The sequence below is a fragment of the Synchiropus splendidus genome, chromosome 9 (genome assembly GCF_027744825.2).
Source record: "Synchiropus splendidus isolate RoL2022-P1 chromosome 9, RoL_Sspl_1.0, whole genome shotgun sequence".
NCBI lineage: Eukaryota > Metazoa > Chordata > Actinopteri > Syngnathiformes > Callionymidae > Synchiropus > Synchiropus splendidus.
The window spans coordinates 7,360,201-7,376,367 of record NC_071342.1 but is presented as its reverse complement, the minus strand read 5'-3'; the positions used below and the strand labels follow the sequence as shown (position 1 = coordinate 7,376,367).

Genomic DNA, 16,167 nt, shown 5'->3' with positions numbered 1-16,167 from the left:
CTGACCTTAGCTTCCGACAGAGACAATGTGCTACTTCAAATGGGGAATTCCCATTTGACAGAAGAGAAAGTAATGACACTCCCCCAGGATGGTCCTTCAGAGATGGATCATAAACACTGGCTGTCATAAGGGTGAATTGACTGTCCGAATCTTCGGGCCAATTTTTCAAAGAATAACCTGTTGTTTCGGATTTTCGGTAACATTGTTAACTAATATATAGGCATTTTTCGGCAATGACAGACAGAATACAACTTGATTTTTGTTTACTATAATATTATTATGATATTATAATTATTACCACTATTATTGCCATTTGACACCACAAAACATGAAATATTTTCTTAATGTTTAGCATCATTCAGATTTCTGATCTCACACTCTTTTGTTCAATCCCATTAAAACATAGCTTGTCCTCTGTAGGTAATAATTACCGTAATTTCTGGACTATAAGCACACAGCTGAACCCTGCAGTTGTTCAAATGAGCACCATGCCACCGAGATATCACATCAGAAAGAGACCCCTCTACTGCCCCACTGCTCCCCTTTTCAAAGCAAAAACAGCACTTGAAACGCTGGTAATTTTATTTAGTCTTTCAGAACATTGCAGAGTTTTATTAATTAGTCTCGATGCTGGATCCCGTTTTCAGAGGTCATGTGACGTACGCCCGAGGATTTTTAAGCCAGTATATCTTTCTGCAGCGTGGACTGCACCAGCTTATAGGCCAGTGCATTTTATGTGCTTACAAAATTTTACATTTAGAGGATGCACCTTGTATTCAGTTGTGCACAACAGTACGGACATAACGGTAACTCCTTCTAGATTTAAAAAAGTTTGGAATTATCTTTATTTTTGTTGCATACAAATACCATACAACAAACTTCTGGGAACACAGAAAACAAACGAGAAGTCAGACGCAGATTAGTCAGGAAAACAGGGCACTTAGAATGAAGAAAGCAACAACGCAAACTTTTGATCTCAGGATATAAAGCAAGCAGATGAGTGAGCAATGGGGGGTAGAGAATATTAAGTGGTGACATCAAAGAAATAGCAAGCGTTTGCTTTGACTCTAATGTCCTCTAAAGTAGTGTTGTAACATCTTTTTTGGCTTTAAGAATATTTACCCCAGGTTTGAGTTGGCTGAGGGGGTGGCGGGCCGTTCCTTTCAGCAGCAGAGGAACAGTGGTTCCATAACGTTCCGCTGCACTTGAGTCAGCAGGGAGTGGAGTTTGCTTTGGAAGAGAAGCTGTAAAAGAACATGAAAGGTAGTTAATGACAAGCATGGCTGCACTATTGGAAGAAAAATCTTGACAACAATTGCAAGTTTATACCTCTAAAATTAAATATTATTTTACATTTAAACAAAGGTATGAACAGAGAGAGACTGTGACAGAAATGAAAGGAAGAAGATCTGAAGACAATTTTCATTGGGGTGACAGGAAAAGATGAGATTGGAAATGAGTTGTTTGGACTTTTGAGTGTTGGATGAAGAATAAGGAATGGAAATGAAGGTGAAAGGAGAAGAGGAACCAATGAGGCTCATGGATGTGCTGAAGGATGACATCAAGAGGTATGGGTGAGGAACAGCCCGAAGGAGAGTATCACTTTAAATTGACCAATTGGGGTGGGAGGGAGACATTGAAATGACGAATTGAATGACCAATGTTTATAACAAAAATGGAAGAGACAATACAAATGGCACGCATCCCAAGTCCAAAGTAAACAACCAAGGGAGCCTCCACTGGAGCAAACACTGCGATCAAAGTCCAGGGAGTGCTCAAATGACAAGAGTAACCAAGAGCACCAAGTAAAGTTCACAATCGGGCGGCATGTGTGTGGAATGGCCTGTACTGTAGTTTGGACCGGATTGTAATCTTGAGTATTTTTAATAATGTGCCAAGTTACAGGGTACTTCTACTATTTGCAGTGTTCGTTCGCCAAGAATCTCTTCCCTACTTGAGCTAAATTGGCCAAAATCCACTGAAATATCCCAAATCAAAGCAAAATCGGTTCGAGTCCCCAACTGAATTGGGCTCCTGTGAATCAAATTTAGTTGATTTGGGAGATCTGAATCAATACCCAGTTCTACTGAGAGTCAATTGATTGACAAACCCAACGTCTTTTGGACTTCCCCCCATGATATAACCCTATTTTTTAAACCTCTCATGTTCTACCTTTCAAATCAGAGATGAGCAACACATTCTCATTCTAAATCGTCAAATGGACTATTCTCAAGTGGACTTTGTTGTGCAAGAATTACGCAGAATTCAGCCATCTGTGTTGCATGTCGACGCATTATACTTTCTAAGGAATCAGGGTGGAAACTGGGTGGTGCTCCTAGAAGCTTCACTCACTTGACTACTTCATATGAGCAGGAGTGCCATACACACTGATGTTTAACTTTTATGAAACACGCATGCATCAACACCGGATGCAAAAGGCCACAAGACAGTAGTCGATACGTGACAATGTGGAGCAATTTTACTCTGATTCTTCTCTGGAAGCCATTTTTCAGAGAAATTTAACACAACAGACAACACAGGCCTCACTGTAATTGAGTTTTCCTTCTGTTTAAAAACCAGTGTTCTGTGTAGACAACTGATAATTTTATTTTCTATTTTAACAGAAGAATAAACTGATTTCATGAAATCATTGTCAGAATTATGTTGTGCATGCAACATGGAGTGCTTTACAGAGACGAAAAAAGAAGAAAAAACAACAACCTCCCACAAGACAATCAATGCCCACCCACTTGAACATGGAGGGAAAAACAAGATTAAAGCAGAAGATTGTAAAATACTTTAGAGGAAAGGATGGGAGGAAGAAGGAATTGAACAAGAGGTCATTTTAAATTGAATAGAATTGTTACAAACAGACTTCGGGACCTTGATGGGGGACAACACAGAATACAACCATGGACCCTTTCTGAATGGTAAAAACAAATGGGTTGAATTAAGGTCAAAAAAGAACTTCCTCTCATATATAAAGAATGATATAATATTGCTTTCAAGCACGTCAGCATTTTAGGGTCAAAACTGCTGTGCGAGATGCTCAATAATTCAGGTTCAACAATAATGTTTCAGACATAAAAATACAAACGCAAGGATTCCCAGACAACATAAATCATAGACTACACTGTTAGAGGAAAGTCGACGGCAGTGCCAAAGGAAAAAGCTCTCTCCTGTTCTGTCACCCAAAGCGCCTCTGCAGTCTGGCCAGTCTTCTTAATCGGAGAGCATCAATAATACATGCTTTCCCAACATCCATGTGAATTTGGCCTTTAAAACTGCTCCTGAGAGGAAAAGGGATTTCGGGATATGTTGAGAAGAACACATTTTTAAGAACCTCTTTACTGCTTTCAATTGAGAACCATGGTTGTCAGTACTTCTAAGTTGTGGTTACACACAGATCGTAGCTCCACTAAGACAATGCAGTAGCTTGAATAAGCAATGAGTCCTATTGCGTCATGTTCTCCCGGTTAACATGCATGCAGAAATAAAATGTGTGCTATGGGTAGTTCTTCATTTGTTCTGGTTCCCATGACCACAGAGGTAGAGCAATCGAAACTGACAGGCGGCGAGGAGCCATTTCTCAGCGTAATATTGAACTCTGTACACAGTCTTCGTGCTGACTGAGTAACTAGCTTAACTTTGGAGGTCCAGAAACAGCGCATTGGACTGATGGTTCAATGCCGTCGCCATCATGGAGCCATCATCATTATCAAACACACTTCCTTCAGCAGGCTCTGGAATTAAACTCGCTGCAGTTTCTAGATTAAAATGATATTCCAGAAATTGTGTTTTCTTTGTCTGACAAAAATGATAAATGTATTGCGCTTTTGATCGTGAGTCTTGACTAAGTTAGCAACCATGCAAACAGTTGGAGATAATGTCATCTCCTTAAACCAGTGGTTCTCAATTATTTTCTGTTGCGACCGGAATAAGTAAACTTTTCGCACCCCCCAACTCTCCACCGCCTCTGTAAATTGTAGCATTTGTCTATAAAATTATTCCAATAATTATCCAATTAAATTAAATATATTCCAATTATAAGTACACAGAACATTGTATCCTTGTCAACATTAGAGAAAGAAAAAAGTTATATATATCCATTTACAATAAAGAATGATTTTATGAAGATTATTAAATTATTTATTTATTGATTTAATATTAAATCTGTAAACATACACCATAAATGTGTTAGGGGAAAAAGAAAAAAAAACATTTTTGTCACTTGGTCATAATATATGAAAAAGAAAGATGAGTCAAAGGAAAAGGGTTTCCTTAAGGTTTGCTTCAAACACTGAGAGAACACTGTCATTTCCCTAACTGTCTAAGCTTCTACCCAAATCTCCTGAGAATAGCATGGCTCCGTAACATCATTGCATTTAGAAAATGAGTTCAGTGGAACACTTGGAGGCAAATTTGCATGGAACACTTTGTTTACTCTTCCAGTCTTTTCTTCTTCGCTGTGGCTTTATATTTTGAATTGGCCAGCAGTCTCCTGTTGTTAATTTGAAGCAAACTTCAGCATTCGCTTCTGTGCCACCACAACTGTGTCTTTAAACTTCCCTCGGTAATTGACGACAGTTTTGCCTGTATGTGCCACACAATCGCTATTTATCTGCGTGTGGCAAGCCTGCTTCAGCGTAAACAAGGCCACGTGGCTTTAATGAGGTTCAAACATGTGCTCACAATAGTGATTTGGTTTCAGTGGCGCGTGCCATTCATGCTAGACAGACTGAGCAGCAAGCCAGCGACCACATTTGTGGCACATAAATGTGCTACGAACGAGACGTCTGGCTGAGATTTGAGATACTTCAATAGACCCACTGAATTGCAACTCATTTAGAGGTGATGATTTCATTGAAGTGGAAAGAGAGCTGCGAGAAAATAGTTCTTTAACTACTCTCACATGAATTTTAAAAGTGTGATATTTTTCTGACCAAAAATCCAGGTACTGGTTGGATAGTAGGTCATGAAGTGCCGCTGAAACAAGTCATGAATTGAAAGCATTTAGCATTCTTCCTTGTGTTCAGAGTTGAAATACATAATTTGTCCCCCTTCACCATTGACTCCAATCCACAACACAGCACTTCCTTACAGCACAAACATAGACTCAGTGTTGCCAACTTGGCTACTTTATTGCTAAAATTGGTGATTTTCCAAACCCTCTTGGCGACTTTATTTTGAAAAGGGACAAGCAACAAATTTCGACAAATGTTTTGCGAACACAGTTTCCATGAAAATGTATATACTGCTGTCTTCCGCAGCAGTGCCTCCTGCCATGACACTAATGTATACAGCACTGCCCCACCTCAACGCGGTACATGAGTCCCCATGCGCAAAGTTATTATGCAAGATATGACATAATTTAGTGACTATTGGTACCGTCAATAGCAAGTTTCTTCTCTGCTTTTCTCACGTGCACAGATGGCACTGTCTACTGTAAAATGTTTGGACTTGAACAACTAATTCAATGTAACCTCACATCATATCTAAGCCAAGAGCACCATCTAGTAGCCCCTGAAAATTAGGGCACTGTTTCATGACACCACATCGACCCATCACTAGCCTGCCGGCCTTAAGCCTTGAACACCAATTTGTGTCTTATACTAAGAACCAGCTGTAAAAACTGTCTCTTAATCCACACTTAGACAGAACATTAGTGAGTAATAGCAGGTACTCGGAGCTACAGTTGTGTTGTGGTACTGCACCAGGGTCTTGGTCCTGTTTAGACTCTGCCATACATACGAACACCTGAACCTTGCCTTTGCGCCCAGAAATGGGCTGGATTGATTTGACTTGCTCCATCGTTCAGACGTAGTATGGTAAATTGACTAATGTGTTCTGTAACCACGTTGGTCTTGGTCCTGGACTCCGTCTCATCCCTCCTTGTTCATGGTATTGATTCCGTCCCGGGTGAGTTGCTCACGACCACAACACAAGCATTGAGAGAAGAAATCAATTCCACCCAATGGTATCATCATAACCTGTCAGCGGATAATCTGTTAATCAGAGAAACCGATCGGTTTGTCTGCAGTGGCTCATACGATCATGGCTGCTGAAAGCAGAGGTGACCAAAGTGCCTTGATACAGATCACCTTTTCATGACTTTTCTTGAACCAATGTACTCTGCAGAGACTCTGAAGACAATGACAATCCTTAAATTCAAAGAATTTTCAGAAGTGACTGACAGCATAACAAAAGAAATATGTCAAAAATGCAGAAAAAATGGGCTTGAATTTGTTTACAACTTACTATGGTGATCCAATTCACCACATGAAATCCCCAAATGAGCAAATACAGTTGGCCCAGCCAGTCGTAGTCAATTGAGAACCAGCCCAGCAGTGTTTCGCTCACTGCATGCCCTAATGTTCTACACGCAAAGATATTAATTCTGCTGAGAAGATTATGTTCAATGCCACTTTTGCAAAACAACACCAAACCCAAAATGTCTGCATTACAGACCTTGGCATTGGGGTGCAGTAGTCTAGGTTTTTGGGTGTCTGCAGATTAGAAAAAAAAACGAAAGCCACATCTGTCACCGCTACCCCCCAAAAACCTTCCCCCTTTTCAACAGCTAAGAAATACAACACTGATGACCATTCTCAGGGGGGTTGATCCTCTTAGGGGACGTTTGAAATTTAACCCAAATCTGGGTTAATCCCCGTGTTTTTCGGAAAGTGTATTGATTGCTGTCAACCACCATTTGAACGCGTAATAGAGTGTGTGGATTTACAAACGTGACCCCTCTCTCAGAAGTTGAGAGAGATCATTTTAAAGGCTGTTTTAGCATCGCCTTCATGAGAAGCAGAGAAGGAGTTCAATTGTGCAGGTTTATGATCACCAGGAAGACAATTGAGTAACACGGTCGGATCAGTTTCTTGGTTTATATCACAGAAAATTAAAGCAAATTCAAGAAAGCAATTACTATTTTTTTTTAAAAGAAGCAATTACTAGTGTAATTGTCAAAATTAAAATTATTTAAATCAGGACATGCACACAATGACATGTTTTTGAAGTGCACACTGCAAGAAACAATGTGAAATGAGGACTTCTATATAGTAGACTTCAAGCAAAGATTTATTTTTTTCTCACAGAATCTGGGTTGCCTACTCTGAATGATAACCTCACATCTCTGAATAATAGATTGGGGATTCATTATTTATGATTAAATTAACAGTAGAAAAATAATGACATTTTCTCCATCAGTATGTATCCAATTATTGGGGCCACTGTGGGGTTCATGTACAAAGATAAACAATACAATAAATGATGTAATAAGAAGAAGAATGTATACTGTATCTTTGAAATAAACAGAATCTTTTCAAACAGTGATCTCTAAGCACCATCCAAGCAAGCAGATAGTACAGTACAGTAGATGTTAGGTCATGGAAAATGCCTCTCCAACAATGCTCACTGGAAATTTCAAGCACTGAGAAAGTACAGTTACGAATCAATTTTACAGCAGTAAATAAACATGTTCTACAAGCAGGATTCTTGGTTTTTAAGATCTGATTGAGGTTATCTTTAATCAGATAGCCCAGCGTGGGGTCCCAGACTGGGAGCTACAAATTCTAAGCAAGACACCAAGACATGGATCAAGTGAACATATTGAATGCAAATATAAGAAGAGGGATTAAATGTTATGTCCAGGAACCCATCCAAGATAACGCAACTATAATAAAACTGGCATGGAATATGCTGCATAAAGGTCTATGAAAACTTTGTAAAATATAAAGCAACTGACCACACCGCTATCCTCCATTCGAAGTACAGTATATTAGCTATTTACCAAAAATCCATATGAGCTTCTCTTTGAAAAGGTTCCAATGTTACACACAAGGTCAACGGACACAAGGACTCTGGATATCTGCACAAGCTCCAAACCTATTTCTGCAGTATTGAATGCCTTTAGACACATAAGCACGCAACACACAATTGCACATGGTTGTCAACAACACAAGTGTTTACAGCCGCATGTTTTTCACCACTTTTAATGGACATATTAACACACAGCACATTGTCAATCGTCTTTTCAGTCGCTAGTTTTTAAAAAATGAGCTCAGATTGAAGTCAGTTTTTTTCTTGTCGATCACCACTTGTGTTGACGTCACAGCGGGTAGATAGTGAAATTGGCTTATATTGTTCAGCAGGGATTTACACAAAGAAAAACAAATCATCAGTTTTACCTTTGAACAGCAGCGTGACATTCACATAGAAAACTCATAACAAGTGATCACACGAAGACAATCGCTGCAGGTGAATTGTGCAACCATTGATCTGATCCATTGAAGGTTTCATTGTATTCTTGCGAGTTGAGAACATATACTGCATATTGGCCTTCAGCTACCGTGTCAATTAACAGGGTACCATTCACAGCACTTCAAGAGAGCGGAGCTGACATACAGAGTAGCTTGCATGGGTCTTTAATACCCTTCCATGAGTTTGTTGTTTCGCCGCTACAAAGAGCACATCAGTACCCTTTGTCTTGACCATTTGGTACAATTGATGTTAATCACCTCTTGATCATCGTGTAGAAAAATTATCGGTACAATAACCAGTGAGTCGCTAAGAAGAAGAAGATGTGTACAAACTTTGGCAATCGAAAATGTTTTTTTTTTTTTCTATAGAAAATGGTTTATTGAGAATTACGGTTATTTACCACGGAAGAGCAAAACCGCGGCCATATTCTCCACTTTAACCAAGAATGTCAGGAGAACAATATCGGATAAAATGGCACAAAACAAGTCAGAATTTCTATAATGCTCGGCCACTATTCACGCTGCATACTAATGACGGAAATATCACTCTGAAACCAAAATTTTAAAGGAAGAATTCAAAATATTTTGAGTTACTCTTATCAAGAATTGATGAGAGTGGGGGGTTATAAATAAACCTGCAAGAATTTAAATAGGCTGATATATGCAGGGCTTCGTTGAAGAGTTATTGAAACACTAATGAACAGTGACAGGTGAGAACCTTACAGTTCCTCAGGTCCACGGGGGACAATGAAATTAAACGTATAAGGTGACAGTCAAAAGCTGAAAGAATCCTAATGTGATTTATAAAAGAGTTAATTCAAGGCATTTGCCAAGGGACTTTTGTGCCAAATTCATTAAAATAAAAAATTTAATTAAAATGAGGACAGGGTAGAAATATAGATCCTCTGAAAAGCAGTATCAGGATACAACACAAATTTGCAATGGTCGCTACTACGATGGTACTACCCTATACGTCATGATGAATTCCGGCAGTGTGTTCACCTTTACCAATGTAATTGTGACTTTCTGTTTTGTTATTAGCCAATAGCCGCGGCTAGCTGCCCTAAGTCCGCTTATGTGTTGTCCTCGATTAAAGATGCAGACCGAAGCAAAGACAAGTCGACCTGCAACTAAACATTGGAAATTACAGCCACTGCTTTTGCAAAATATTATCCTAAGTCTCCAGACGCTTTGAAAATAAACAGATATTTGGGTTACTTGGTTTGTATTTATCTGCAAATGAAAACGTGATAGTTGTGCTTTATTTAGTTTATTTAATTAGTTTATGTAATTCTTTATTTATCTTTTAGAAATAATTATTTCAATTATTTATTTCTAAATACAAAAATGTGTTTTTTTGTTTGTTTGTTTTCCCCAAGTATCAATATCATGTTTTTAGTACTGGGACAAACTGAATAAGAAATCACCAAAAAAAAAAATCCCACAATAAAAATCATTATGAAACAACCACACACCACAGGTTTGCTAACTCAGGATTGAGATTTGGAAGTTGATTTGTAAAAAAATGTATGAATAGAACTAGTTTCAGCGTTGCCATCTAAAGCTTGAACGTCAACAGAACATGGAAACAGAGCATCATGAGAGAGCTAACAGAGCTCTAGCTCATCACCATCATCATCACCATCCTCACCATCATCATCATCATCACTGAAGCAAATGGCAAGCTACCCTTCTTGAAAGAGCCCTTTCAACTGCTACGATACATCGTGTCTGTCAGTCTCTTGTCTGAATCAGCCAGAAACTATATGATACTTAATTTATTAATCACATTCTGACTCAACACCTGAAATTATGTAACGATCACCATAAATGAGTCACACAGCTTTAGGCATCAAGCTCACCGGCGACGAACGCAAGTCAAAATACATATATTTTTTACATCTCAAAAAGAAAGGAACGTTTGGGCTGAAATTGCTCAAGGCAAAGAACACCCAACCTTTACTTCACAGGACTCTTTTTTCATCATTTTATATAATATTCTCTCAAAACTATCATCCCTCCGTTCATCAAAAGATCAGAAATAAGAATTCTGGTGGTTACGCTCGATGACTGGGCTTCAATCACCACCAGCTGACATTCGATTCATTGACATGAAGGAGGGGTGACCTTTTATGAATACTCATATAGTTCATGATGTTGCGTCAGGCATCTTCATTGTTCTGCCATTGCCCTTCAAAACTTTGCTCTCAACAAACAAACAAATAGCAACAAGATTTACTTTATATGTGAGTGTAATAAAGGGGCAATATATTTGTGTCTTGATGTCTAGCGTCATGCCTCTCTTCAACCTTCACTATCAATCATCACCATTTTGTTTTGTAGTTCCTCAGCTCACTGTTAAATAATACAGCTCTTCTTATTTTTAGAACATTGTGTCAGCCTTAAAAGAAGGCAGTAAACAGCGACTGAGGCTGCTGAAGCTTTGCATCTTTCTCAAAAGACAAGTAGAGTTTTGAGGACAACAAACAAGCATGTCAATCACAGCTGTTTGTGTCTGAATCCCTTTTTCTTCTTCATCATTCTCCTTATATCTGGAGAGAGTTGCAGCGTTAGTGAACACAGAAATGCATTTTTCAACTGAGGCATTAGATTTTTATGTTGATGGAGATGCAACTGTCGCGCTCAACAGAGAAGCATGTTTTATGCTCTCCCTTTTTTTTCCCCCCAAAATCAATGCCAGGCTGCTTTTAAAATGTCAAGCGACAGCCAGCCCCTGGGTTCAAAGGGTAATTCAAGATGACTTCTGCCCTTCAATGGTGTTCCCACAAACGAAAGCTTCACCAAGCTTCACTCTCCTATAACTCAATTTACAAGCATGCACACAGCAAAATGAGAGTCGCAGGTCAGGTCTTCCTGAGGAAAAATCAGCTTACAAAGATGTAGTACGCATACCAGGCCTATATGTGGTGGTGAAATGCATATGCAAACCACAAAGAAGAAGGCTTGTTGAACTCTATATGGAGGAGTGCTACAGAATTGCATTAACTTTGTCAAGGTTCGCAGAAAACAGTATGAGGCGCCTGCAGGATCGAGATGCCACATATATTTGAATTCAAGATTGTGCTCAATTCTGCTTTGAAAATAAAAGTTTGCTCCAAATATTACATTTATTTTTGATTGACTACTCTCAACTTTCTGCTTATCCGCGATGCCTTAAAGAGCATCTTCGGCTACATTCAGACAGCAGCCTGAAGTTGCGACCTGCACTTGATTGTCTAATGACAGTCTGAAAGACACCACTCTGATTTTTTTCTATCAAGTGGTAGTGGTACCTTGTGATCTAAAAACTGATACATCTCTGATATTTTAACATGTGACCCCCTAAAGTATCTCCGTATGGACGTTGCTGCTATTGGCCCACAAAAACCTTGCTCTTTTCCTTTTTAACCTTCTCCTTAAAAATATGTATGCTGTAAATGTGCTGGCTCCAGTAGGACAGCAACTTAAAAATTGCCAGATATGTAGTGTACATATGATATGTTCAGTATATTCCAATGCTAGCGTCTATGTTTCCTTCCGCAAACACTGGGCACTGATGACGGGACTCATTTTTGGGGAGCAACTTAGGACTAGGACTAGTTGTTATCACATCAAACCGATGAAATCACAGGCCTTTTATAGACCAAAATGTGTAGTTTTCACCTGTGTGTCCGGGGACAAGAAGCCGCAGCTGAGACCGACTGTGGTGTGGAACTTCAGACACACGGGCTAAAGCATTGTGAGCACTTTAATGTAAATTCAAGTCCATGTTTCAAGTTCAGAATATTACTGAGTTTGTTTCATGCGTCAGTCTTAATGCTGGACCCTGTTTTCAAAACTAGTTTAGAAGTGATCCTCGTGCATTTTTAAGCCAGGTGCACCACTGACCTTTCTACAGTGCAGACAGCACCACTGCACCCGCAGCTTATAGACCACTGTGGCGTATGTATGAACAAATCTATTTTCCTTTTGGACGCAGCTAATATTCCGGTTTACTTCTTTAGGCATCAAAATCAATCTATAAACTTGCAAGTTCAGTCAGGAGTTCAGTTCCACAGCCTTGTTGCACACAAGTCGTACACAGCAAGCATTGAACTCCAAAGCAGTACAAAACAACAACACAGGTTGAGTCAGGACAAGACAATATGATGTTTGACTTGCTTTTGAACACTGCTTTGTTCTAAATAAAATATTAATATCAGTGTTGCACAGTTAACATCTCCTGCATCAGTGTAGCATTCCTCTGGCTCCATCCTGATCCAGCCAGTCACATTCTTCGACCTGATTTAACGGAATAGGGACTGAGTTGTTGTGCTCAGGGCAAGGTTAAGCTTCCACTAGCTTGTTTCGACAAAAAAGACAATGTGTCCAATCCCACTAATTATTTTTGTCAAATGCACCAGGGAGACCAGCCGATGTCCTGTAATCTAATTCAGGTCATTCGGTTCTGTCACTAATTATTTATTGAGTTTGCTGCTCACGAAAACAGTTCAGAACGGCTGGTTTTAAAATGGACAGTCATAAAAAAAAAAAAAAAAAGAGGAAACAAGAACACAGACTGCCTAAAAACTGGTGGGCGATCAATTTAATGAAATGTGATCACTAATATTTCCCTAAAGAGTGTTTATCCTTCTACAAATGTCATTTTTAGGGTTAAATTATTCATTAAAATCCTCAGTAAAGTTATATTTTATGCAGAACAAAACAAGGACCAGTAGGTGTCAGGTTTAGAAGTTACAGTCTGAAAACAGAGTCTCTCTATAGCGGAAGGATCAATATCGTAATAAAAAGGGGTCGATATGAAGCTGGGCATGCCTGTTTTTGGCATGTTTTTTTGCAGAAAAATCCAGATAGAAACATCATAATGACCGAAGTATGTTGCGTGAGGACGGCGGCAAACTGTAGAGAGATTTACTTACTTTACTACTCATGGTAAAACACCAATTCAGCAAATGTCAAAGCTTTACCGTTCGCTTCATTGTTTCTCTTTCCCTTCATGATTGGCTGCGTCCAAAAACTCCTGGTTAAAACCCTGTCAATTGCTGAAATAAAGTTTTAAAGGAATCAGCTATGACCAGCATTCTGCCACACATTTACTCCAACAATCTGATTTACATTTGCATTGCGTCAATTAATTACTGTAACACTTGTTTCCCATTCAAATGACCAGCGACATTAAAGGCCCTTGAAATGTGCGCTCCACTCCACACCAAGTATGACAGTCAAGGTTTGCAGAGAGTGATGAGTCAATATTGCCCTCATATTTCACGACTCCCATGAAGTATTTTTATTCATTAGCTCACCCTGACAGTGAAGTTGAGAACCCCACCCTATGCTGTTGTGTGCACCCCCAACTGCATCTCACTACTTTTATTCAGAAAATTTGCAGGGAAGCAGCGCAATAATCCCAATTCACGTTTAATAATGCATCTCTACATTTCATGTTGTTTTTTTGGCTAAGATCAGTAGCCTTTTCCATTAAACTGTTGGCTGTATTTCCAGTGAAAACATTTAAATTATTAAAATAACACAGTACTTCTGGGGGGATGATTTTGTATTTTCTGTTGCTCGCCTCCAGAGTAGCTTCCATCGTAAGTCTGCTGTGCTTTTCATTGTTTTACCACGTTTGTCTTTATGTTTTTTAAAGGTTAACAAGGCTAACGCCAGCAATTTCCTCTGCAAAAACAGTAGTTCATTCCAAGTGTAGACTACATTTTAATAAGCAATGGTGGACTTCAAATGCCACCATGATTATTGGGAGGTTCATCTAGACATTAAGGATCTGATAAATCAGTTGCAAATGTTTGCCTATAAGAGTAAGCCATGCAGTAGTCTCTTCTTCAGGTGCCTCTTCAGCAACAACTTCCTTTGTCTATATTTCGATCATTTTTTTTTTTTTTTACATTCTTTTATGCTATTTTTCGGATGAAATATGCCACGTTATTATGCCACAAATAACCAATATTACATGAAGGTTCCAAAGGTAAATAGCAATCGCCGAGTTGTTACCAAAACAGACAGGTTAAATGAATCTTTCCCAACTGCACAACACACCTTCTTAATAGAAATCTTTTAGGTGATTCTGGCTGATTTATAAAAAATTAATATAAAAATAAATAAATAAAAAAAGGTTGTGAACTGCGTGACTGCTCAAATAGCAAAATTTAATTTTGAGCTCTGGGATAATAAGTGGAACAGTCCATCTTCAATGAACAGTTGTCATTAATTGAATATTGTCATTTGCAGAACACCACAAAGGCATGGAGAGGTTCTCCCACTTACACATGATGGTGTCATCTGTTTGTTTATTCACCCAGCACCGGGGAATAACAACATCCTGTTTATCCTGTTCAGTTTAGAAGCAGAGGAAGCTCCATCCTTTTCAATGCTCTGTCCATCCGAATGACTTCCCATTATTGTTTCACCTTCGTAGCAAGATTGGAACTACGGAAAACTTTCCGGTTGCAGTATAAACTGTACCGTGAAATCGACAATTTGACTTAAAAAAAAAAATCTAGATTAAAATAATGGTGAACACAATAAGCAAAGGCGATGCGTTCACTTACCCTCCAGAGAGTTGGAGGCCGTGGCGTCAGCGCTTGCAGTCGCCGACGACAAGCACCAGATGACGGCAAGGATGAGAAAGTTATTCCGCCGCCGCCAGGTCCGCATGTTGAAGAGTAACCCGCTGTGGCGCCAGTGAAACCCGAAGCTCCCACACAGGTGACACCAGCAGTCGAAGTCAGACAACGACAACACTGGAAATCAAGTGTAGACGCCCAACGTGATATGACGCTGTCACTCCCGATGAAGGAAAAGTTTTCGGCGTTACTCCAGCAGCACGACACGGAGGAGTTCAGATTAGCAAGCGTGGTGCTCGTGTTATCGGACGGAGGTTGTGGAGCGGAGCAGAGGACATGGCAGAGCCACAGGGAAACACTGAATGAGAGGATTTTGTGGAGAAGTGAAGCGGCATCTTCTGCGTGACCACAGCCGACACTCTTAGCCATGTGCACTTGTTTTCCGCTGGGTCCTAGCGCCCGCCTCAACGCGTTATTAACGCTGAAGCAAATGTGAAAATGTGTACAATCTTTCATTGCAGGCCATTCACCAATTAACAGCTGTATGTTTGTGAGCTGTGTGAGAAGAATATTCTTTATTTATCATTGGTTATTAAATTTTTGATTTAGCTGATAATAATTAACAGTTAATAATATAGTATATTGGATAGAAAATTACGATTATATCTACTGATTTGCACCTGTAAGATCAATGAACTGCAACAGTAAAATAATAAAAAAATATATACATTTACAAAATACATTTTTAAGCAAAAGGACTTGCAAACTCTAAATATATCATAATTAATAAAATTCCTAAATCAGTTCATGATTCATTTTCCTTTTTTCTTGACACATTTTATACTGTTGGAAATTACTATTATTACCACTCCAAATAACCATCTTCATCATCATAACCCCAAGAACAACACAACCCTTTGTACTGAGAATCTATTTGTCTCGATGTCTTAAGGTCCTCTTTGTACTTTCACATGGAGCTCTCTAAATCAAATTGTTCTTTAAAGGTGCTACAAAAATAAACTTGCTTGTCCCCTTAGTTCTGCCAAAAGCAAATCAACCTGATAAATATAGAACCATTAAAACAATGCATCTTCTCTCAACCATTCCAAAAGCATTTAAGTACACAATGGTTGACAGGACTATTTATATTAAACAGAACAAATGTACTTTACATCAAGGCTGTTATATATTAAAGTGTTTGTTTCTGAGACAAACGCTTTCATCTCATGTTTTTACAATTCCTTAAGGAGATTATGACTATAGACTGTTGTGGAAGCAGCGTGAAAAGAGCAGCACCCAAGGTGATTCCCTATGTTTGACTA

The 16,167-nt window shown here is 39.0% G+C and overlaps 1 protein-coding gene across 1 annotated transcript in view; it reads right to left on the bottom strand.

Annotated features, from left to right (window-relative positions):
• Positions 1 to 15,269, bottom strand: part of adam12b (ADAM metallopeptidase domain 12b) — a 68,577-nt gene extending 53,308 nt beyond the window's left edge. Inside the window, exons 1-2 of the mRNA XM_053875582.1 lie at positions 14,831 to 15,269; positions 1,123 to 1,244 (exon numbers count right to left, since the gene is read on the bottom strand). Of these exons, the coding sequence (XP_053731557.1) occupies positions 1,123 to 1,244; positions 14,831 to 14,936 (228 nt within the window). The 5' untranslated portion in view covers positions 14,937 to 15,269. The remainder of the gene's footprint in view (positions 1 to 1,122; positions 1,245 to 14,830) is intronic.
• Positions 15,270 to 16,167: the final 898 nt, after the last annotated feature.